The sequence below is a fragment of the Protomyctophum parallelum genome (genome assembly GCF_964188405.1).
Source record: "Protomyctophum parallelum genome assembly, chromosome: 15".
Taxonomy (NCBI): domain Eukaryota; kingdom Metazoa; phylum Chordata; class Actinopteri; order Myctophiformes; family Myctophidae; genus Protomyctophum; species Protomyctophum parallelum.
The window spans coordinates 47217869-47241823 of record NC_139710.1 but is presented as its reverse complement, the minus strand read 5'-3'; the positions used below and the strand labels follow the sequence as shown (position 1 = coordinate 47241823).

At 48.6% G+C, this 23955-nt stretch overlaps 1 protein-coding gene across 1 annotated transcript; it reads left to right on the top strand.

The window, feature by feature from the left end:
- Positions 1-291: 291 nt before the first annotated feature.
- Positions 292-23205, top strand: LOC310871888 (tetratricopeptide repeat protein 28-like; the record flags this gene model as incomplete). Its single annotated transcript, XM_083783525.1, has 11 exons — positions 292-371; positions 4162-4306; positions 5779-5958; positions 7826-8385; positions 10172-10419; positions 10710-10834; positions 11444-11678; positions 16276-16352; positions 18995-19124; positions 20601-20708; positions 20849-23205. The coding sequence occupies 11 exons, from the start codon at positions 292-294 to the stop codon at positions 22432-22434; spliced, it is 3474 nt and encodes a 1157-aa protein (XP_083639651.1). The 3' UTR covers positions 22435-23205.
- Positions 23206-23955: the final 750 nt, after the last annotated feature.

Here is a 23955-nt window from a genome sequence, read left to right as displayed (position 1 = left end):
ACACACACACACACACACACACACACACACACACACACACACACACACACACACACACACACACACACACACACACATTCACACCCTCTCTCTCTCTCTCTCTCTCTGTGTCTCTGTCTCTCTCTTCACCGCTCCTCTTGTCAGGCTAACAAATGGCTGTTTGCTTTCCTGTGGCAGCCCATGCCAAAGCCCTGGAGAGAGAGAGAGAGAGAGGGAGACGACTCTGGGAGAGAGAGGGAGCATTGGGAGGTTGGAGGGGTGCCCGTGGCCTAGGGCTAGCAGGAGGGCAGGATGGATGTCTGTTGGCATCAGGGGCAGAAAGAAGCCTGGAGGAGACTGTGGGTGCAGCAGCAGATGGAGAACAGTGACAAGTGTGCCCATAAAGCTCCCTCTCTCTCTCTAGCCCATTCTGACCGGGCACCCATTTTGGTGTCGGCATCATGTCGTGCTTTACCTATTGAAAAATAGCAGATCTACAAGCTCATATCGCGCCACCGAGTGGCGCGATACGAGCTTGTAGGTCTGCTATTTTTGAAAAATCTGATCTCAGGTCAGAATGGGTTAATCAGACCAGTGTGTGTCCAGTGGAAACCTCGTATGAATCTGATCTGAGGTCAGAATGGGCTAGTCTCTGTGTGCACACAACACTGGCGGCTTACACCTCAAGGGCCACCATTACCATAGCCTTTCACCGAGGCGTGTGTCTCAGCCCTGGTAGGGAGCTGTCAGTCTTTCCCTGTCGACACAGCGGAGAGAGACCCCATTTGTATACAGCAGGGCTGGCTGAATGCAGAACGGCAAGCGCTCAACGTGTTGCTGTTTTAGTTCAGGAACTCAGGAAAGAGAGGAAAGACACAGAGACACACTCATTTACAATGCATTACAGAGCATCGCTATCTCCTTTAGCATCGACTGGGAAATGTCCTGGTGTGTGTGTGTGTGTGTGTGTGTGTGTGTGTGTGTGTGTGTGTGTGTGTGTGTGTGTGTGTGTGTGTGTGTGTGTGTGTGTGTGTGTACAATCGGTCCTTATCAGGACACAAGCTGGTTGAGTAGAGAGAGTGATGGAAGAGGAGTCGCTCACCTCTCTCATTCTGCTCGGCTTCATTGCTTTTCACGCCACACAAAGCCCAACTTACAGATCTACACGAGGTATCATAGCACCATCTAGTGGACACCAGTGGGGACGTTCCTTCTCACACTGCTGCTGCTACTACTGGGAACGGGAGTGCCTCTTTTGTGAACCAGCCATTGACACATAAAGCTCAAAGAGGGGCCATTCATCCTGCTTCTATGCTGCTGGTTAAGGACATCCGTTATGGTTGCACATTGTCACATTCTATACCTCCTAGTCTATGGCACTGACAGACACGGGAGCATCTGTCACGACAGAGAAAGATGATCCACAAGGATTGAGTGGGTTCAGCCGCTCCTTTCCTGCCGCAGTGTGTTATCCACACACAGCCCACAGGAACTGCTGTGTGTGTGTGCATCTTTACCAGAAGCCATATCTGATGCAACACGATGCAGCAAGCAGCCATCAACTAGGCTACTTCTTCAGCACTGTTCCAGATCTCATTAACGGCTAGCGTGATGTTGTACAGCTTCGTGGTGGTGGGAGGAGGGGTCTGATAACGTAAGACTCCTATTTACGTGCAATCCTTGTAATTTGTTTGCAGAATGCAGTCCAGAGTCTCATTCCCCTGGCCTGCATGCCCCGGGGATACATTAAATCATAAGGACATTTAGATTAGATTAGATGTCGTTGTACAACTTTTAATGGCAAAAACTGTTTGTTTTTTTTCTTCGTTTTTTTGTAGCATGGAAAACACCTAGAGACAAATGAAAATGCTCCTAAATTAAATGCCTTTGGATCAATATCAAGATGGTGTTTCCTGGTAATGAGAGAACCGTGTTTTTTACTCGTGTGTTTCATGTAGAAATGTAGTCGTAAGGCCCGTGTTCTGGTCACGGCAGTGGCGGAAGGTTCCTATAACGGCAGTGGGTGCAGCCACACATATTTGCGCTGCGGCTGGCTGCTATTAGCTCTTAAAAGAGCCGTTGTGTTGTGTTATTATTTTGCCAGTGGGTTCTTCTGCTCCTGTGCACCCCCGGAGTTGACGCCACGTCACGGTCCAGTGTTCTGATCACGGTCCAGTCGGTCTGCTCCCTACTACCTTCATTCACCTTTCCTCCCATCACAGCGAGGTGTATTGGCTGGGATATTACGTTCGGTCGATGACAATTGCTCCTGGATTTTGCATTTGTTTTTGTTTTCGATTTGAAGGTCGAGATATCTCTCTCCGGTCTACAAAGCACCGCGTAAAACCCGGCTCGGCAAGGCTGAATTGCACAGCTTTGTAATTGAATGTCTGGAAATATGAATAATGAAAAGTCCTGCTTCAATACATCTGAACACCAACTTTTTATATGATGATAGGACAGACGAGTCAGTGTCTGGACGTAGAGGCAATGGCAAACTGAAAACGCACTACGTCTCCAGTGTGTTTTAACAGCAGGAAGTGGTACGGCTGCAGAGTGGAAAACATTTTGTGTAGCATCAAAGTCCCTGTACTTTGGCTACTGGTTTGCTCGACGCCGCCGATGGTCAACTTTAGATGTGTGTCCAAAATGTTCACTGAGTTCAAAAGAAATTACAGTATACTTATTCACTGTAACTTAAAGCTTATACAAATAAATAAATAAATCAACAGTCAGCTAAACGGTAAAACAACCCCCAGCCCTCCTCATCACAGTAAAAAAAACCGTTTGCCTCCACGTCGGCAACACCTGTGCCTCATTGAGACATGATTAACCCATTCTGACCGTGCACCCATTTTGGTGTCAGCATCATGTTATGCTTTAGCTATTTCAAAATAGCAGATCTACAAGCTCATATCGCGCCACCGAGTGGCGCGATACGAGCTTGTAGGTCTGCTATTTTTGAAAAATCGAAGAGCGACTGACATTTTTAGAATCTGATCTCAGGTCAGAATGGGTTCATCAGACCAGTGTGTGTCCGGCGGAAACCTCGTATGAATCTGATCTCAGGTCAGAATGGGTTAAATAACCTGGCCAACCTTGGCCTTGACCACGCGCCCCCTTTAGGTGACGTCATCAAAAGTAGAAACAAATGTCTGTTCCTTTTCTACTGTTGGGAAATATCCCTGAAGAGTTTCTAATACATGATAAATATTTAATCAAGATCCTCTTAGCAGCAAGTAAAAAAGCAATCACACGACGCTATGGTGCCAGCAGGACCCACCAACGAAAGATCAATGGATGGACATTATTGAGGAACTGTATGCTATGGAAAAACTAACATTCATACTTCAGACTACAAGAGGATAAATTCTATAAAAAGTGGGAAAAGTGGAATCTCTTCTCTCAGCCTAGCGATATTGCAATAGGATTTCATTGAATGTTTTTTGTAATATGAAAAATGCAGCCTTTTTTTCTTTTTTCTTTTCTTTTTCTTTCCGTATAGTCTTGTCAGTTGTGTTTTCTAATCTTGTCTGTTCTTCCTTCAATAAAAATTAACACTTACAGCACGTAGGACGCCTGAGAACGTCATAGAGTAGAGTAGAGTAGAGTTCTAAGGACGTCTGAGGACGTCCTAGCGACATCCCAGCGATGCGGGGCGAGATATTAATATTCAGAATTTTTCCTATTTATTTTTTTGGCATTTCGCTTTTCGCTTGCCGTATGCTAACGCTCAGTGCAACTATTAGCTTATTATTGACTCCCACGTTAGCGAGACGGAAAGAATGACTCGTAGCTCCTAATCCAGGGCGCTCTCCGTGGTGATGAATAGAGCGATATGCTGCCACTTATTTTCTGCTCCTCATCCGTCTCTCCCGCAAAATATGAACGCTTTTTGGAGCGTAAAACAATATATTAAGATGATCGGGGATGTTGAGGTCACTTTGTAAAGTCAACTTTTTTAGGAAAGTGTTTCTGGTTCATGGCTTTCAAAGTAAAAGCGATCAGACACCTCCGGTATTCTATAGCCTATATTTTGAAGGCAGTCGGCGTACTCAATGTGTTAAGTGAAAAAAAAAAGAAAAGAAAGTAGAAACAAACCAACCAGCAAAGAAATGGCTCTTTTACACCTTGTGTGTTCTCACACTTTTCTTCTGCGTGTTGTGCTGTGCTGGTGTGCAGGAGCTGTCAGAGTATGACCAGCCTCTTCAGCAACACCGTGTCGCCGGCCAAGGACGGCTGTTCCTCCCTGCCCCGGCGCTCCAGCAACCTCAGCAAGCCCCCCCTAAGGGCCCTGTACGACCTGCTCATCGCTCCGATGGAGGGGGTGAGTACTGCCTCCATGCAGGGGTTCTCAACTGATTGGGAACCGGCAGGGGCCGACACCCTGTTGACTAAAAAGGCCTATTCATACGTGTTAACCCGTTCTGACCTGGGATCAGATTCTAAAAATGTCTTCTAAATCCTGACAGTTTTCTGAATAAGCTAATGTTTCTATGTCAGTCGTTCTTCGATTTTTCAAAAATAGCAGACCTACAAGCTCGTATCGCGCCACTCGGTGGCGCGCTATGAGCTTGTAGATCTGCTATTTTTCAATAGCTAAAGCATAACATATAGTGCTAACACCAAAAGGGTGTCCATCCCGCCCAGAATGGGTTAAGGTGACCACCGAAAACTACAACATGACGTCACGCCCGCTGTGTTATTATTAAGCGACTCAGCGCTCAGCGCTCACCCAAACAAATCTCTCTGTTTTTACTAACCACCGGTCAGCTTATCACCTATAAGCCTGGAATATGAACAGGCCTTAAGAATCACCTTGGGGACCACTGTTGTGTTGTGTGGGAATATGTGGGGCTAAGATTAGTTTTTTGGTATCCCATAATGGGTTATGAACATACTTATAATGCATTATAGTCTATATAGTCTATAGTATGTGTGTGCGCGTGTGTGTGTGTGTGTGTGTGTGTGTGTGTGTGTGTGTGTGTGTGTGTGTGTGTGTGTGTGTGTGTGTGTGTGTGTGTGTGTGTGTGTGTGTGTGTGTGTGTGTGTGTGTGTGTGTGTGTGTGTGTGTGTGTGTGTGTGTGTGCGCGCTATGAAAGAGTTCAGCCGGACATCCTTGTAATATGTGTGTTTGGGTGGCGCTATATTTACTGTGTTGTTGTTGTTGTGTGCCCAGTGTCTGATGCACTCCAGTGGGCCCGTGGGCAGACACAGACAGTGTTAGCTGTGTTCTATGTGCTCATGCAGGGCCTGATTCAGGTTCAGGTTTATTTGTCATTTGTATAGATACAGAGTATACATACAATGAAATTTATTTAGCTCAGAGCACTCTCAGTCTTACGTACACAGGACATAAACAAACATCTATAGTGCAAGAAAAGACAAAAACAGGAAAAGAAAAGTGCAAGTGAAGTGAAGTGCAATACAGTTCAAGGTCAGCTGTTCAGCAGCCTGACTGCCTGGGGGTAAAAACTGTTACTGAGACGGGTGGTACGAGATTTGATGCTCTGGTAGCGTTTTTTGGAGGGGAGTAGTTTGAACAGGGTATTTGCGGGGTGGCTGGTGTCTTCCATGATGTTATGGGCTTTTTTCATACAGCGAGTGGTGTAGATGTTATGGAGACTGGGTAATTCTGTAGTGCCGATGATTTTAGCTGCTGTTTTAATGGTCCTCTGCAACCTCTTGCAATCCTGAGCGGTCGTGTTACCGTACCACACTGTGATGCACTCCAGTGGGCCCGTGGGGCAGACACAGGCAGCTCGTGGTGGTATTAACTGTATGTTGTTGTGTGCCCAGGGTCTGATGCACTCCAGTGGGCCCGTGGGCAGACACAGGCAGCTGGTGATGGTGCTGGAAGGGGAGCTGTACCTCATCCCCTTCGCCCTGCTGAAGGGAAGCTCCTCCAACGAGTACCTGTACGAGCGCTTCAGCCTCATCGCCGTGCCCTCCATCCACGGCCTGGGCGCCAGCTCCAAGGTTGGTCTGTCGCTCACGTCTCGTTCAGATCTCTGATGATGATTTACCTGTGTTGTTGTGATGACGTGGAATGGGCTCTATGCATACACGCCCTTTTGGACAAAAAAACGTTGTGCTACCGATGATACTAATGACGGCTCTGTTGTTCTTATAGAGTTATAAAGGATAGAGTGCGGACCGGGAGCGACAGCCCCACCCCCCCGCTATTCATTTCCATAGAAGTTGCTCAGTGGCGTTTTGAAGCACCCGGGAGACTGCCGGAAGTACCATTATAACTCAATGGCTCGAGCGAGCGGAAGTTGCGTTACGCACATGGCATTGCGCACATGACGTCACTGAACGTCCATCCACCTCCATGAACGTGCTGCAGTTCCAGTTTTGGCCAGTAGGTAGTGGCAGCTTTAACGTTGGACAGTCGTTCTGGGGGCTTGGTTGTTCCAGTCTCGTCAAACAGAGTCAGGGTGCTGCTATTGTGCATGTTGGCTCACTGGAAACCCTTTGCTACACCATGTGGTTCTCAAAGTGTCCTTTGAGTGGGTTCCACATGGACACAGGTCTGTACTCAGAGTTATTATTGGGGTCCTTGAAATGAAAACGTTTGAGAACTCCTGTACACTAAATGGAACAAAGCCTTAATTAGTATCATCGGTAACACCTGTGAAGAAAGTAGGGGAGGGGCCCAGGAAGTAGGAAGAGGTCTTCTGTGTGCGTATAGAGCCCATTCCCTTGATCAATGCTTCCTCTGCCCAAAGGAAGACCAGTTTGATTCAAAACGTGGACATAATATTTCTTCTTCTTTTCGTGGACCAATTGTAATCCAGCACCTGGCCTCCTCAGGTTTTGGATGTGAATGTGACTCTTCCTTGTATAGTATTATCGTAACGCAATTTGTTCTGAATTGTAATGATGAAAAATTGTTCTCTGATAAAAAATGTAAAAAAAATGTTTATGCTCATAGACTTTATTCGAGCTTGTTCCTTATGTTACGTATGACAGTATGACAGAGTATGCCAGCTGTTCCTTATGTTACGTTGAAGTATGACAGAGTATGCCAGCTGTTCCTGCAAATTGCATGTTCACCTAGTCTAGCGTAGCCAGACAACCATTCCACAATCTCCGAATGCTATTATAGAGTCTGTAACTACACCTCCCAGAATGCTATTATAGAGTCTGTAACTACACCTCCCAGAATGCTATTATAGAGTCTGTAACTACACCTCCCAGAATGCTATTATAGAGTCTGTAACTACACCGCCCAGAATGCTATTATAGAGTCTGTAACTACACCTCCCAGAATGCTATTATAGAGTCTGTAACTACACCTCCCAGAATGCTATTATAGAGTCTGTAACTACACCTCCCAGAATGCTATTATAGAGTCTGTAACTACACCTCCCAGAATGCTATTATAGAGTCTGTAACTACACCTCCCAGAATGCTATTATAGAGTCTGTAACTACACCTCCCAGAATGCTATTATAGAGTCTGTAACTACACCTCCCAGAATGCTATTATAGAGTCTGTAACTACACCTCCCAGAATGCTATTATAGAGTCTGTAACTACACCTCCCAGAATGCTATTATAGAGTCTGTAACTACACCTCCCAGAATGCTATTATAGAGTCTGTAACTACACCTCCCAGAATGCTATTATAGAGTCTGTAACTACACCTCCCAGAATGCTATTATAGAGTCTGTAACTACACCTCCCGATATCCGAGAAACAGAAATATATATATATATATATTTTTTTTTAATTTATGCCAAACAGCAAGCTATGTATGCTTAGGTGATTTCAATTTATATTAGGATAAATGTGTGCGACTACCGCTTTATCGCTTACTCATACTCATGACCCCCCCCCAGCCTCACTCGCGGCGCCCGGGGCCGGCTCCGTGCGGCGGTGTCTCTATGGCGGCTGTGGTGGGCAACCCTCGGCTGCCGTCCCCTGTCATGGACCGCTGGCTGTGGGGTCCCATGCCCTCGGCCGAAGAGGAGGCCCTCATGGTGGCAGAGCTCCTGGGCTGCCAGCCCCTGGCCGGCCCTGTCGCCACCAAGGAGAGAGTCATGAGTGCCCTCACGCAGGCCGAATGCGCCCACTTCGCCACGCACATCTCCTGGAAGCTGGCCGCTCTGGTGCTGACGCCCAACCCGGAGAGCGTGCCCGGCGCCGGCACGGGCGCCGGGCACGCAGGAGGGGTCGGGACGGCGGGGGGGAGGGGGGCCGGAGGCGGGAGGAGAGGCAGCGGCGGGCGAGGCAGGAAGGGCTCGTTGGGAAGCAGCTACAACATCCCGGAGTCTCTCCACATGCAGGACGACGGCAGCGACGCCGGCAGCATCTGTGACAGTCCGCCACTGCAGGAGTTCCTGCTCACTGCGGCCGACATACTGGACCTGAGGCTGCCTGTCAAACTGGTGGTACTGGGGTAAGCCATACTGGACCTGAGGCTGCCTGTCAAACTGGTGGTACTGGGGTAAGCCATACTGGACCTGAGGCTGCCTGTCAAACTGGTGGTACTGGGGTAAGCCATACTGGACCTGAGGCTGCCTGTCAAACTGGGGTAAGACTAGCCTTCCATAGCCATACTGCGTGGATATTAGTCTCTCTCACCGCTCCTTTTTCCAAGGGCCGGTTACAAAAAGATTCAAATGGACTCTATTGGTAGACCTAGAACCAATCAGAGCAGCGCAGCCCGCTTGACTGAGGGGCTCCCAGGCCGTCACCATGAACTTTTAGCCCGGGTTTAGTTCATCTCAGTGGGGACACGGGGGGCCTGGGGACTGGGGGCAGGGGGCCTGGGGCCTTTTATCCCGGGTTTAGTTCATCTCAGTGGGGACACGGGGGGCCTGGGGACTGGGGTTTAGTTCATCTCAGTGGGGACACGGGGGGCCTGGGGACTGGGGTTTAGTTCATCTCAGTGGGGACACGGGGGGCCTTTTAACCCGGGTTTAGTTCATCTCAGTGGGGACACGGGGGGCCTGGGGACTGGGGTTTAGTTCATCTCAGTGGGGACACGGGGGGCCTTTTATCCCGGGTTTAGTTCATCTCAGTGGGGACACGGGGGGCCTGGGGACTGGGGTTTAGTTCATCTCAGTGGGGACACGGGGGGCCTTTTAACCCGGGTTTAGTTCATCTCAGTGGGGACACGGGGGGCCTGGGGACTGGGGGACACAGGGGGACACAGGGGGACACGGGGGGCCTGGGGACTGGGGGACACAGGGGGACACAGGGGGACACGGGGGGCCTGGGGACTGGGGGAGATCATGGAACCGCCACAACACAACAGTTACCCTAAAAACAAAAAACATTCTTTAACGCATTCTGACCTGAGATCAGATTCATACGAGGTTTCCGCCGGACACACACTGGTCTGATGAACCCATTCTGACCTGAGATCAGATTCTAGAAATGTCAGTCGCTCTTCGATTTTTCAAAAATAGCAGACCTACAAGCTCGTATCGCGCCACTCGGTGGCGCGATATGAGCTTGTAGATCTGCTATTTTTAAATGGCTAAAGCATAACATGATGCTGACACCAAAATGGGTGCCCGGTCAGAATGGGTTAATGCCATATTTAGCCAGTACGGGCACAAAATGGTTACTGCTATGTTGGTTGGTTATGGCCTGGTTCCAGACTAATTTGGTTGGTACTACCCTACTTCGCGTCCTCCCACAATTGAGAGAGGCCAGACTTAATCTGCCTGGGTCAGTTTGCATTGCAAAGGCAGATGAAGGCTGGCTACGCGAGGGTAAGACATGCCTAGAAGGTTTAAAGCTGCACTAAGCTATTTTTGACCGCTATAGCCTGCAAATAACACAACAGTCTAATGGTGTGCATGCGTCTCCTCCCTGTCATATATTTACTGTAGCTATTGTTATTGTAATAAATAATGCTTAACCACTTAAACCCCAGCATACGTATTATTCTGGGAAAACCTTTGCTGAAAATAGCTCACAAACTTGTCCATTGGTTATTCTCGAAGATATTGAATGTAGATTGAAAACAGAAACGGGGGTTTATTGGGTTTATTAAGTGGCTAAAGTCACAACCTCTTAGGTCATGTGGAATTGAAAGCAATAATATTTTCTTGCGTCTTCCACACTAATACAAAGGTGTGTGTGTGTGTGTGTGTGTGTGTGTGTGTGTGTGTGTGTGTGTGTGTGTGTGTGTGTGTGTGTGTGTGTGTGTGTGTGCGCGCGCGCACATGCAGGTCGTACCAGGAGTCGAGCAGCAAGGTGACAGCGGACGGCGTGGTGGGTCTCACCAGGGCCTTCCTGGCAGCCGGGGCTCAGTGCGTTCTGGTGTCGTTGTGGCCCGTGCCCGTCGCCGCCTCCAAGGTCTTCGTCCACGCGCTCTACACCGCCTTGCTCAACGGCACCAAGGCCAGCGCCGCGCTGGCGGACGCCATGAAGACCGTCCAGAGCAGCAAGCAGTACTCGCACCCCTCCAACTGGGCAGGTCAGAGACATGGCTGCCTTTACATGGACAGATATATTCCACTTGGCACTCCACAATACAGAATAGAAATGCAGAATAATAAAGTTAACACTTTATTCCGAACACTACTCAGAGTTTGGAATACAAGTTTGTTCATGTAAACAATTGAGGAAACGAGGATACTTTTATTCAGGTTCCATGTAAACAGTTGCATATGCAACGAGTAAAAACTTGAGTATTGTCAACCACTTATGTCAGCATTTAAGCTTCAAACATTTGAATAAAGTTTATTTTGTTTTGTTTTTGTCCAGGGTATATGCTGATTGGCAATGACGTCAAACTGAACAGCCCCTCGTCCCTGATTGGCCAGGCTCTGGCTGAGATCCTGCAGTATCCGGATCGAGCACGGGATGCCCTCAGAGTACTACTCCACCTGGTGAGACATTCGGCGCATGTGCACGCACGCACGCATGCACACACACTCGCTCGCACGCATGTGACTTAACCCATTCTGACCTGAGATCAGATTCTATAAACGTCTTCTACATCCTGACAGTTTTCTGATAAAGCTATGTTTCTGTGTCAGTCGTTCTTCGATTTTTCAAAAATAGCAGACCTACAAGCTCATAGCGCGCCACTCGGTGGCGCGCTATGAGCTTGTAGAGCTGCTAAAGCATAACATGATGCTAACACCAAAATGGGTGCCCGGTCAGAATGGGTTAAGAAATAGCTGATAATGACACCTACAGTAACAGACGCCAGGTTCATTACAGAACCACACAAACACACGTACAGTACAGGCATACAGATCTCCTCATCCTAATTAACCTCAGTTTCTATCTGTGGCTGGCTTTGATGTATATACAGCACTAGTAACACGCGCACGCTTGTGCATGCAGGCACACATCCTGCCGCACGCACGCACGCACGCGCACACACACACACACACACACACACACACACACACACACACACACACACACACACACGGATAGTGCCAATGGTGACGGGCTCTCACACACATGCTCTCCCTCTCTGTCTGCAGGTGGAGAAGTCCCTGCAGCGCATCCAGAACGGCCAGCGTAACTCCATGTACACGTCCCAGCAGAGCGTGGAGAACAAGGTGGGCGGCGTGCCCGGCTGGCAGGCCCTGCTGACGGCCGTGGGCTTCCGCCTGGACTCCACGGCGCCGCCCGCCATCCCCGCCGCCGTCTTCTTCCCCACGGCGGACCCCGGGGACCGGCTGCAGCAGTGCAGCACCACGCTGCAGTCACTGCTGGGTACGTTACAGTACGGTGCAGTGCAGCACCACGCTGCTGTCACTGCTGGGTACGTTACAGTACGGTACGGTACAGTGCAGCACCACGCTGCAGTCACTGCTGGGTACGTTACAGTACGGTGCAGTGCAGCACCACGCTGCAGTCACTGCTGGGTACGTTACAGTACGGTACGGTACAGTGCAGCACCACGCTGCAGTCACTGCTGGGTACGTTACAGTACGGTGCAGTGCAGCACCACGCTGCAGTCACTGCTGGGTACGTTACAGTACGGTACAGTGCAGCACCACGCTGCAGTCACTGCTGGGTACGTTACAGTACGGTACAGTGCAGCACCACGCTGCAGTCACTGCTGGGTACGTTACAGTACGGTACGGTACAGTGCAGCACCACGCTGCAGTCACTGCTGGGTACGTTACAGTACGGTGCAGTGCAGCACCACGCTGCAGTCACTGCTGGGTACGTTACAGTACGGTACAGTGCAGCACCACGCTGCAGTCACTGCTGGGTACGTTACAGTACGGTACAGTGCAGCACCACGCTGCAGTCACTGCTGGGTACGTTACAGTACGGTACAGTGCAGCACCACGCTGCAGTCACTGCTGGGTACGTTACAGTACGGTACAGTGCAGCACCACGCTGCAGTCACTGCTGGGTACGTTACAGTATGGTACAGTGCAGCACCACGCTGCAGTCACTGCTGGGTACGTTACAGTACGGTACAGTGCAGCACCACGCTGCAGTCACTGCTGGGTACGTTACAGTACGGTACAGTGCAGCACCACGCTGCAGTCACTGCTGGGTACGTTACAGTACGGTACAGTGCAGCACCACGCTGCAGTCACTGCTGGGTACGTTACAGTACGGTACAGTGCAGCACCACGCTGCAGTCACTGCTGGGTACGTTACAGTACGGTACAGTGCAGCACCACGCTGCAGTCACTGCTGGGTACGTTACAGTACGGTACAGTGCAGCACCACGCTGCAGTCACTGCTGGGTACGTTACAGTACGGTACAGTGCAGCACCACGCTGCAGTCACTGCTGGGTACGTTACAGTACGGTGCAGTGCAGCACCACGCTGCAGTCACTGCTGGGTACGTTACAGTACGGTACAGTGCAGCACCACGCTGCAGTCACTGCTGGGTACGTTACAGTACGGTACAGTGCAGCACCACGCTGCAGTCACTGCTGGGTACGTTACAGTACGGTGCAGTGCAGCAACACGCTGCAGTCACTGCTGGGTACGTTACAGTACGGTACAGTGCAGCACCACGCTGCAGTCACTGCTGGGTACGTTACAGTACGGTGCAGTGCAGCACCACGCTGCAGTCACTGCTGGGTACGTTACAGTACGGTGCAGTGCAGCACCACGCTGCAGTCACTGCTGGGTACGTTACAGTACAGTACGGTACAGTGCAGCACCACGCTGCAGTCACTGCTGGGTACGTTACAGTACGGTACAGTGCAGCACCACGCTGCAGTCACTGCTGGGTACGTTACAGTACGGTACAGTGCAGCACCACGCTGCAGTCACTGCTGGGTACGTTACAGTACGGTGCAGTGCAGCACCACGCTGCAGTCACTGCTGGGTACGTTACAGTACGGTGCAGTGCAGCACCACGCTGCAGTCACTGCTGGGTACGTTACAGTATGGTACAGTACAGTGCAGCACCACGCTGCAGTCACTGCTGGGTACGTTACAGTACGGTACAGTGCAGCACCACGCTGCAGTCACTGCTGGGTACGTTACAGTACGGTACAGTGCAGCACCACGCTGCAGTCACTGCTGGGTACGTTACAGTACGGTACAGTGCAGCACCACGCTGCAGTCACTGCTGGGTACGTTACAGTACGGTACAGTACAGCACCACGCTGCAGTCACTGCTGGGTACGTTACAGTACGGTGCAGTGCAGCACCACGCTGCAGTCACTGCTGGGTACGTTACAGTACGGTGCAGTGCAGCACCACGCTGCAGTCACTGCTGGGTACGTTACAGTACGGTACAGTGCAGCACCACGCTGCAGTCACTGCTGGGTACGTTCTCACACCTTTTCATGTCAAGGACCCCCAAATGGACATTGGACACTTATTAGCACGCGGACCCCCATTTGAATAAGATATGCCAAGGACCCTTTAACCCATTCTGACCTGAGATCAGATTCATACGAGGTTTCCGCCGGACACACACTGGTCTGATGAACCCATTCTGACCTGAGATCAGATTCTAGAAATGTCAGTCGCTCTTCGATTTTTCAAAAATAGCAGATCTACAAGCTATGAGCTTGTAGATCTGCTATTTTTAAATAGCTAAAGCATAACATGATGCTAACACCAAAATGGGTTCCCGTTCAGAATGGGTTAAGGGACATGTTTAGGCTACTGGCCCCCATTTTAATGGCATTTCTATCTCTGGGACCAAAATTGATATATTGTAAAATCAATTGTACACTCTGACCCATAAGGGTCCATTTGGTTCCTATATCTATCATTTATAGGGACTCCCTGAAACTCCCTCAAGGACCCCTGGGGGTCCCCGGACCCCACTTTGAGAGCCGTACTGCTGTAAGCGATGCCGTTATAGATCAGACCAGCTGCAGCAGTGCAGCGCCGCCCTGCAGTCACTCCTGGGTACTACACGTTCAGATCAGACAAAACACAACCATGAAAAGACTTCTTTTGTTTCTCAAACCTTTTGTATTTGGCCTTGGACCCCCATCTGAAAATATGTTGTTCCAGAGACCTCCAATAGCAACCATTTGAGTAAAACATATATATATTCAAAGATTTGCACAAAATTAATGTTCATTATTTGTAATAATTAATAATAAGTAGCGGAGTATAGATGAAGAGCTCTCGCGCTTTCTGTACCAATTCATGTGAATAAAAATAAATCTGGTCTCGGTCTCGACTCGACTCGATCTCGACCCCCTCCAGACTTGGTCTTGACTTAGAATCGCTTCAGTCTCTTGAGCAGGTCTCCAAATGTGTTGGTCTTTATCTAAATGAGACGAAGACTGAATACGTAAATATATGCAAATCCAACAATGACAAACAGTGTTGTTAAGTGTTAAAAACACTTAACAACACTGTTCTGAAACAGGTTGATGACTACAAGTATTTGGGTTCATATATATCTTCTTCCCAAAAGGACTTTCAAACTAGGAAGGGTATGGCCTGGTCAGCCTGCAATGACATGCATAAGATCTGGTCATCTCAGCTTAGTAAGATGTTAACAGTAAAAATATTTAGGACGACCGTTGAGCCGATTCTACTCTATGGCTCCGAGACATTTCAAAGAAACTAGAGAAACGGTTGGATGGCACTTACACCCGCCTTCTAATGAGAGCTCAAAGAGCCACCCATCGACTAATCTAATATACGGCAACCTCCCCCGTGTTTCTTCACTAGTCCGATCCAGAAGAACACAGTTTGCCGGCCACTGCTACAGAGCTGACAATGAGGTTATATCTTCCCTTCTTCTCTGGAGTCCTGCCTCAAAGCAGACCAGAGGTAGAAAACTGTCGTTCCCTGATGTCATCGCTATAGGGACACATGCATCAGTAAGCAGGAACTGGGGGTGGCAATGAAGGACCGGGAAGTCTGTCGTCGTGGCATTGTGAAATCCATGATCTCGACCGCGGTCGAAAGATGATGATGGACTCGCTTTAGGTGGGTTTCGACTACAACACTAATTAGCCTTATCAGGCGACGTGCGATGTGAAGCTTTTTCCACCGCTATATTGTGTGAACGTTGAACGACGAGGTGTCGAGGCACGCAGACCAGCCCATTTAACACTGAACCAAATGCAACCTGGGAATAGAGTGGTGACACCACTCTGCCTCATGACAGCACTCTGCCTCGTGACACCACTCTGCCTCGTGACACCACTCTGCCTCGTGACACCTCTCTGCCTCGTGACATCACTCTGCCTCGTGACAGCCTGATCACCAGACGACGCCATTATGACCCCAAACTTCATCAGAGCCTTGAACCTCCGTGGACCCGTGGATTGGCTCATAGTTAGTTGTTCCCTCCTTCAAACCTTAACCCATTCTGACCTGAGATCAGATTCATACGAGGTTTCCACTGGACAAACACTGGGTCTGATTAACCCATTCTGACCTGAGATCAGATTATAAAAATGTCAGTCGTTCTTCGATTTTTCAAAAATTGCAGACCTACAAGCTCGTAGCGCGCCACTCGGTGGCGCGCTATGAGCTTGTAGATCTGCTATTTTTCAATAGCTAAAGCATAACATGATGCCAACACCAAAATGGGTTCCCGTTCAGAATGGTCGTTAAACCATTGTTCTCAACAAACATGGCCAAAATTGCACAGGCGTGTGGACAGCTTCAGTTAGCTCTATATTATGTAAGCAGATAATAGGTCCGCATGAGATATTACATCTTGTCATTAAGAGTTTTCTTTTCACGATAATAGCTTCTTCTTCTCCCTTGGTCCTCTAAACCGGCTTTCATACGGTATTACCACATTATGAATGCACCTGCTTAGGCTTTGTACCACTTGGGTCATAAAGAATGCAGAGTCTGTATACTGTACGAATAATGAAGTGTTTCTTTGATGGCATCCCCACAGGCCTGCCGCCCCCAGCTCTCCAGGCTCTGTGCAAACTCATCACAGCTTCAGAGGCAGGAGAGCAGCTCATCAACCGGGTAGGCCTCCCCTCCTATCCCCTGCACCGCACCGCACTGCACCGCCACGCAGCATCACATACTGTAGCACCACATTATTAAGTCTCATACGACTCACTTTGGTCTTTACTTCAAAAGTCAAGCGATTGACGCTTGTGTTCAGAACTATGGAAGGCAAACCTGGCCCACATGTTTCTTTGAGTTGATAAGCCGGTGAGAGGCAGAACAAAGCATCGGTGTTCTACCCAGATAGCTCGGTTGCAAGTATGTCAGGACTGGTTAGGCACCGTGGCGCACCGCGGAGGCTAAAGCTATGGCTTAACCCATTCTGACCTGAGATCAGATTCATACAAGGTTTCCGCCGGACACACACTGGGTCTGATGAACCCATTCTGACCTGAGATCAGATTCTAAAAAATGTCAGTCGTTCTTCGATTTTTCAAAAATAGCAGACCTACAAGCTCGTATCGCGCCACTCGGTGGCGCGATACGAGCTTGTAGATCTGCTATTTTTCAATAGCTAAAGCATAACATGATGCTGACACCAAAATGGGTGCCCGTTCAGAATGGGTTAATCTGAGTTGAAATGTCTACAAACGAAGCGTGTACAAAGTCTCACCAACAATTGGGGTCTTGTTTCCCTGTAGCTCATGATTGGCGAAGAATTAACTGTATGTTGCTTAAGTTTGTTGTCACATGCTTGCATTGAAGTGGTGTGCGATTAGTAGGAGATTATAGGGATTATTGCGCCTCATAATGTAATTTAACATACAGCACAGTATACAAAACTTGCTCAGCATTGGATGGAGTGTGGGAAGGGGAGTGAGGGAGGGAGGGAGGGAGGGAGGGAGGGAGGGAGGGAGGGAGGGAGAGAGAGAACCTATTTCAACCAGGCAATAACGAGGCTGAAACACTGATCGACACATATTGCAAAGCAACACATTGTCAACTCAATAACCGCAACAACAACGCGGGGTAAGATAACATGGTACCACTCTAGAGTCGCGTTTTCAGCTCGTGGAATATAAGCCAAAGATCTCCGAATCCACATTGTGCCTCCACTTCAGTCTGTAACATCTGTAACATCAATCATCTATGACATATCCACATTTGGGCAAGGTTTCTGCACAAACCAAGCTCTTTTGACTTCCATTATAAAGTTAAAGTTATATTAGTAAAACGTCCTGTGAAAACGTTGTAGTAGTGGAGGTACTTTTGTGGCCTTAATGGCCTAATGGCACTATGCATACAAAGTTTGGTAAACACACACACACACACACACACACACACACACACACACACACACACACACACACACACACACACACACACACACACACACACACACACACACCGTGCTTCAAACGAGCATGATGGAACACCTAATCAAAACATAAAAATCAGCTGTGCTAAGTCTCGTGATTTTCTAGGGATATTTTCGGTTGTAGTAGCTACATCTGTCATTAAACATGTTTTAGCGAATATCTTAGTTATAATGAAATTGAGTTGACGTGTTTTTTTAAGGTTAACTGTTGTATAATCGCAATATTACACTCATAAATGGCACTTCTGCGCTGCTTACGGAACGAGCCGATAGCAAGACAGGTGTGCATTAATGACTGTAAAGCACACCCTCTCGTGTAATATTGTTTAAATCACGTGATGATAACATATTCCACAACAGCATTCTGTGTTAACTGTGTTCCTTCCTGTGTTAACGTGAACCCTTTCCTTTGTGAATGGCCTGTAATGCATGCAATTAAAAAGCCTATTCTCTCTCCCCTGCCCCTAACCTGCGCTCTGAAGGCTGTTAAAAATATGGTGGCTATGGTAAGTGTGCCCTGACCCACCCCATGCATCTCTTCATCCCACTCCACTCCACCCAACCCAACCCCACCGTTCTCCATCTTCCTCCTACTGAGAAACTGCATATTTAAACAATATGAACCGCATGAATTGTTTCAGAATATGCTTTGATGTCTAATAATGTCGCTCCGCTGTCTTGCATGCAGTACAATGCAGTTGTAGAAATAGTTGCCTTTTGAAGTGATTGTTTTTCCAGAGTTTTCCATTCCACCGCTATAGCTCCCGCAGTTAGAGAGATCGGCGAGATTACGAGTGTCTTTTGGGTTCACAGCCACGGACGGTTCACTCAGGGTCAGGGGAATGTTTCAGGGTGACCCAGGGGGGTTAAGACAAACCGTTCATGATGGTGAAGAAACAGACAGAAGCAGGCTGGCAATTACACGTCACTCTTACAGAGGTGTCTCTGTTCCAAGCTAAATAATCCTCAAATAAAAGGGGCAACTTGTTCCTGAGGCAATGTGTAAACCCCCCGCAGGGCAGGATGGGGAGATTCAAGTTGAAAAACCCCTTTATAGCTTCACAGTCCAAGGCTCTTTAGTTGTTAACGCTCAAGCCATTCTTAGCTGCTACTTAGTTGTACCCCGGGAAAGATGATATCATTACTTTTCATTATGTGACAAGAAGCAACAAACCGAATCAGGTTTTTCCTCTTTGATTGTCTTGGTTTCTGTTCAAGTTTCACACAAACCCAAATGCATTATATAACCATCAGTCATGTTACCATGTCAAGTTACTTAATCCAACTGTAATTATTTACTCACTCACTTTATCCCCCCCCCCCCCTCTCTCTCCCCCAGCTCCACCAGGTGCTAGTCCAACTACAGACAGGAGAGAAAGAGCAGGACTTCTCCTTGCTGCCCATTCAGGTGTCCATTAGTGTCCAGCTATGGCGACTGCCAGGTTGTCATGAATTTCTGGCTGCCCTAGGTGAGGACCGTCCAAAGACAGACACGCACGCACGCACACACACACACACACACACACACACGCACGCACGCACGCACGCACGCACGCACGCACGCACGCACGCACGCACGCACACACACACACACACACACACACACACACACACACACACACACACACACACACACACACACACACACACACACACACACACACACACACACACACACACACACACACACACACACACACACACACACACACATTAGACACGCTAGATTACCTTGCTATCGTTTTTATCTATACGATATATGATCCAAAAAGCGTTCATATTTTGAACGAGAGGCGGATGAGGAGCAGAAATGAAGCGCTTAGTATATCCATCAGATCAAAACCACGGAGAGCGCCCTGGATTAGGAGAGACGAGGCATTCTTTCTGCCGCGCTAACGGCTAAGTCAACGGGAAGCTAATATGACCATAGAGCGCGAAGTACAGTACGGTGGCCGAGAGTCGGACTGAATATATTCTTCTCTCGCCTGGTATCATTGAGGATGCGCTAAGACGTCGGTTCGATTCCCTATGACGTTTCCAGACGTTTCTTACGGATGGAATGTGTTAATGTAGTTAAATATCTGTCTGAGTACTGGGCTGTCCATGTAGCGTAGAGCTGCTGACGAGGTGCAGCTTGGCTTGGCACTTTGTGTGTTCGACTGTTCGTGGGTGGTGGGAATTATTGAGCTATATTAAAGATCTGGAAAGGGCACAGAAAATCTCCACCCACGCATTCACTTGCTCCCCCTGTGCATATTACTCACCCAGACGTACTGTATCTCTGTCCTTAGCTGCTCACAAACTACCTCATTCATTGGGCGAGCCATTTTACTCGCTCGTTTAACCCATTCATACGAGGTTTCCACTGGACACACGCTGGTCTGACGAACCCATTCTGACCTGAGATCAGATTCTAAAAATGTCAGTCGTTCTTCGATTTTTTTCAAAAATAGCAGACCTACAAGCTTGTATCGCGCCACTCGGTGGCGCGATATGAGCTTGTAGATCTGCTATTTTTAAATAGCTAAAGCATAACATGATGCTGACACCAAAATGGGTGCCCGTTCAGAATGGGTTAATGGACCCAAACTTGGAGCAACTCTTATTGGTTGGTCTAGGCACCTGTTCAGCATGAATGGAGAACTATGGAGATATAAAGGTGAACATCTGCATGCATTGCGAATTGATTTTCACTCTCACGGTGAAACTCTTCGACATGTATATCGGAGGTGGACGAGGCATGTGGTTTTCTACATCTTAAAGGCCTCCAAAAGTGGAGTTTGGCAGTGACAAGGGACCACAGTACATTACAGAGGGCAGAATTGGCAATGACTCAATTGGGCAGAAAGTCATAAAAATAAGCAGTTAATTTTCTTTTCTTTTCTTTGCCTTTTTTGTGAAATGAATATCTCAGTGCCGACTGTTGTCCCCTTGTGTGTGTGCAGGATTTGATCTGTGTGAGGTTGGCCAAGAAGAGGTGGTATTGAAAACAGGCAAGCTAGCCAACCGCCGCACCTTGCACTTTGCTCTGCAGTCTCTGCTGGCACTATTTGGTAAGTACCATACAAAACGTGTAGGCCTATAAGCCAATCTTCATGCACATTATATCTGCATAAATCCTCTTCATCTCACTAGTCCCATGATGGTACATTAGATTATTCACCATGTTTTTTCTTCATCTTTTTTTTTTTAGACTCAACAGAACTGCCCAAGCGCTTGAGTCTGGACAGTTCATCTTCTCTCGAATCTCTGGCCTCTGCTCAGTCTGTATCGAACCCCTTGCCCATGGGATATCCCAGCCTGCCTTTCTCTCCTCCTTGCCTGGACAATCTGGCCTCAGACGCCATCTCTGTCTACAGCCTTAGCTCCGTAGCTTCCTCTATGAGCTTCGCTTCCAAGTCGGAGTGCGATTTCCTCAGCCACCGGCAGCGCAGCGGGGCCACGGCACACTACTCCGTTCACAAGCATCCTCACGTTCCCCGCAGCCGCTCCTCGCCTCACGGGGCCGCTGCCGCGGCAGCAGGGAGCCGGGGGGAGGAGGAGGAGTACGAGGGCTTCTCCATCATCAGCAGCGAGCCACTCGGGAGCCACTGTGACTCCCTGCCTCTGCCGCCCGGCCACAGCCAGCGCCATCACCGCGGAGGCAGGGGGGTGTCCGCCGCGTCCAGTTCAGGAACAGGGAGAGGCTATGCTGTATCAGTGTCGTCGAGGGGCAGCGTCAGCACCCCGACCTCCCCGGTCAAAACCTGCCTGGTGCCGAGCCCCAACTCGCCCTTCCAGAAGGTCGGCAAGGTGAGCAGCTCCGACACGGGCGAGTCGGATCAGTCCAGTACAGAGACGGACAGCACCGTCAAGTCCCAGGAAGAGAAGACGGTCCCTCTGGACCCTCAGGAGCTGGCCCAGAAGATCCTGGAGGAGACCCAGAGTCATCTGCGGGCGGTGGGCAGCCTGCAGCGGGCCGGGGCAGAGGGAGCGGCGGCGTCTCGGAGCAGCGCCTTCCGCTCCTCGGAGACCAGTGCGTTCAGCCGGCCGAGCAGCAGCGCCAGCGTCCGCGCTCAGTCCTCCCCGAGGCCCAAACCTCCGTCCCGCTCCTCCTCCCTGCAGAAGATAAGCTCCGGCTACAACAGCCCCGCCGTCTCTGAGTCCTCCCAGAAGGAGGGCAGCCACCCTTCTCCCACTCTGGACGCACAGTTCAAACTCAAGTACCCCAGTTCCCCGTACAGTGGCCACATCTCTCGGTCTCCGAGCAACATTTCCCCCAGTTCGGGCCACCAGTCCCCGGCCGGCAGCGCCCCGTCCCCTGCGCTGTCCTACTCCTCCACCGGCTCCGCCTGTTCCACGTCGGCCGACACCCCCGACTTGGACCGTCTAAGGAGAGGGGTCATCGACGAGAAGGTCCAAGCCATCCACAATCTGAAGACATTCTGGGCCAACGCTGCTGCCCAGCAGCAGCAGCAGCACATGCGTCCCGTCAGGGGCATCCACGGCGCTCCGGGTCCCCTGGCCGGCAGGAGGGATGTGCTGAGCCTTCTGAACCTGTCCCCGCGCCACTGCTCCCCTACTGACACCCAAGACAGCCTGGAGCTGCGGGAGCTGGGGCTGCAGTCTTTAGACAGGGGCAGCAAGAACTCGTCCAATGGACACCACCCCAGGAAGGTGGCCCCCTCTCCCACTATTTCCACTAGCAGTAGCCCCGGCGCGCGCTCTATCAGACTACCTGCCGGCAACGGATACAAGTTCCTCTCCCCTGGCAGATTTTTCCCTTCCTCTAAATGCTGAGACACTTTAAAAAAAGGTTCCTATACTTTTACTTATCATTTTACTATCCTGTGTGCTGGAGGAGCATGGCACTTTCACGAGGGCCACTGACGGCCCACCGAACTTGATTGACAGTGGAAAAAGGATTTGATCGGTCAATGAGTGTGATCCGCCCCAGAGGCACATGAATGCTTAGAGTGTCTTGTCATTGTGCCCATAACACTGTAAATGGCAAAGAGAAATACTCAACGACCTGATACTGTGTTTGTGTGTAACTGTGTGTCAGGTAGATGTAAATGCCAATTGGTATTTCCTCCAAAAAAGAAAAAAAAACACTTTGCTGTTTGTGTGGGCCAAAATGCAACAGCTGTAACTGGTTTCCTCCACATTCAATTGTTTTGTTTTGTTTTGAAATCTAATGGTTATTGTTATTATTGTTTGTTATTGTTATTAATATTATAATTATTATTATGTTTTGTAAATTAATTCCAGTGTTTCACAATCAGTATTAAGCGTTTTTATATTATTAAAAAAAGTGAACAAACCTGTACCATGTAAAGATGGATAGAGTGGAAAAAAGATTTAATATTTTTTATTGAAATCAAAAGGGCATTTTGCCTGATTTCTTTGTGAATTGAGTGTCTGCTCCGAAGCATGGATTCTCTTGCTATTCAATGTTAAGTACCACGTATGACTTTTTAGCCCATGATTTTTTTAGATTAAACATGAAAGTTTCATGACAACCATCTGTCATTTATCAGTAAACTGTTTCAATAAAAAAAAATCATGTTTGCTTTCTTGTATTTGTCTTTTTTCTTTACTTATTTTATTTTGAAGCATATATCAGAGAAGCATACCTGACAAATACTATTTCACTTCCAGAGTACAGACAGATGAGATGCATACAAAGGTAGGTAACGAGCAGGTGTAAGTTATGTCCACATCCCTCTTTTGTAGAGTGAAGGGAACTATATACATTTCCACCCCCCTCTATTAGGCAGGGGGCCACAATTGTAAAATGACTTGAAGTCGGGGGGCCACAAGACCACGACAACAAAAATTGAACAAAATGTTCATGGTGTTACCGTTTGTTGTGTGCTATAGGTCCGATCGGACACAACAATGGACATGTTCTGTTCATTATTCTAACTTATTAGGGCAACTTCATACTGCATTTATGCATCTTGATGTTTGATAGGATTTCTGTGCCAGTCCTCGTCTTACTGTCTTAATACATTATAATTGCCCTCTATAACTCACATTTAAAACAAATATTTGATTTATTTTAGAACTAGTTCATCTTTTACTCAATTTGCCAGTTGATTATGTCATTTGTCCATGTGTGGTCCAGCCCTGTGTTTATGTGCTAATAAAGATTTAAAATGTTGTTTTGATGCTCATATTAACCTTAGGAAGTTGTTTTTTACATGAACTATTTCTAAAGCAAACAATATATTTAAGTTTAGTTATATAGGGCAATTATAATATATTAAGGCATACAAGACTTATTACATTAGCGAGGGATCCTTTTAAGAATAGAGG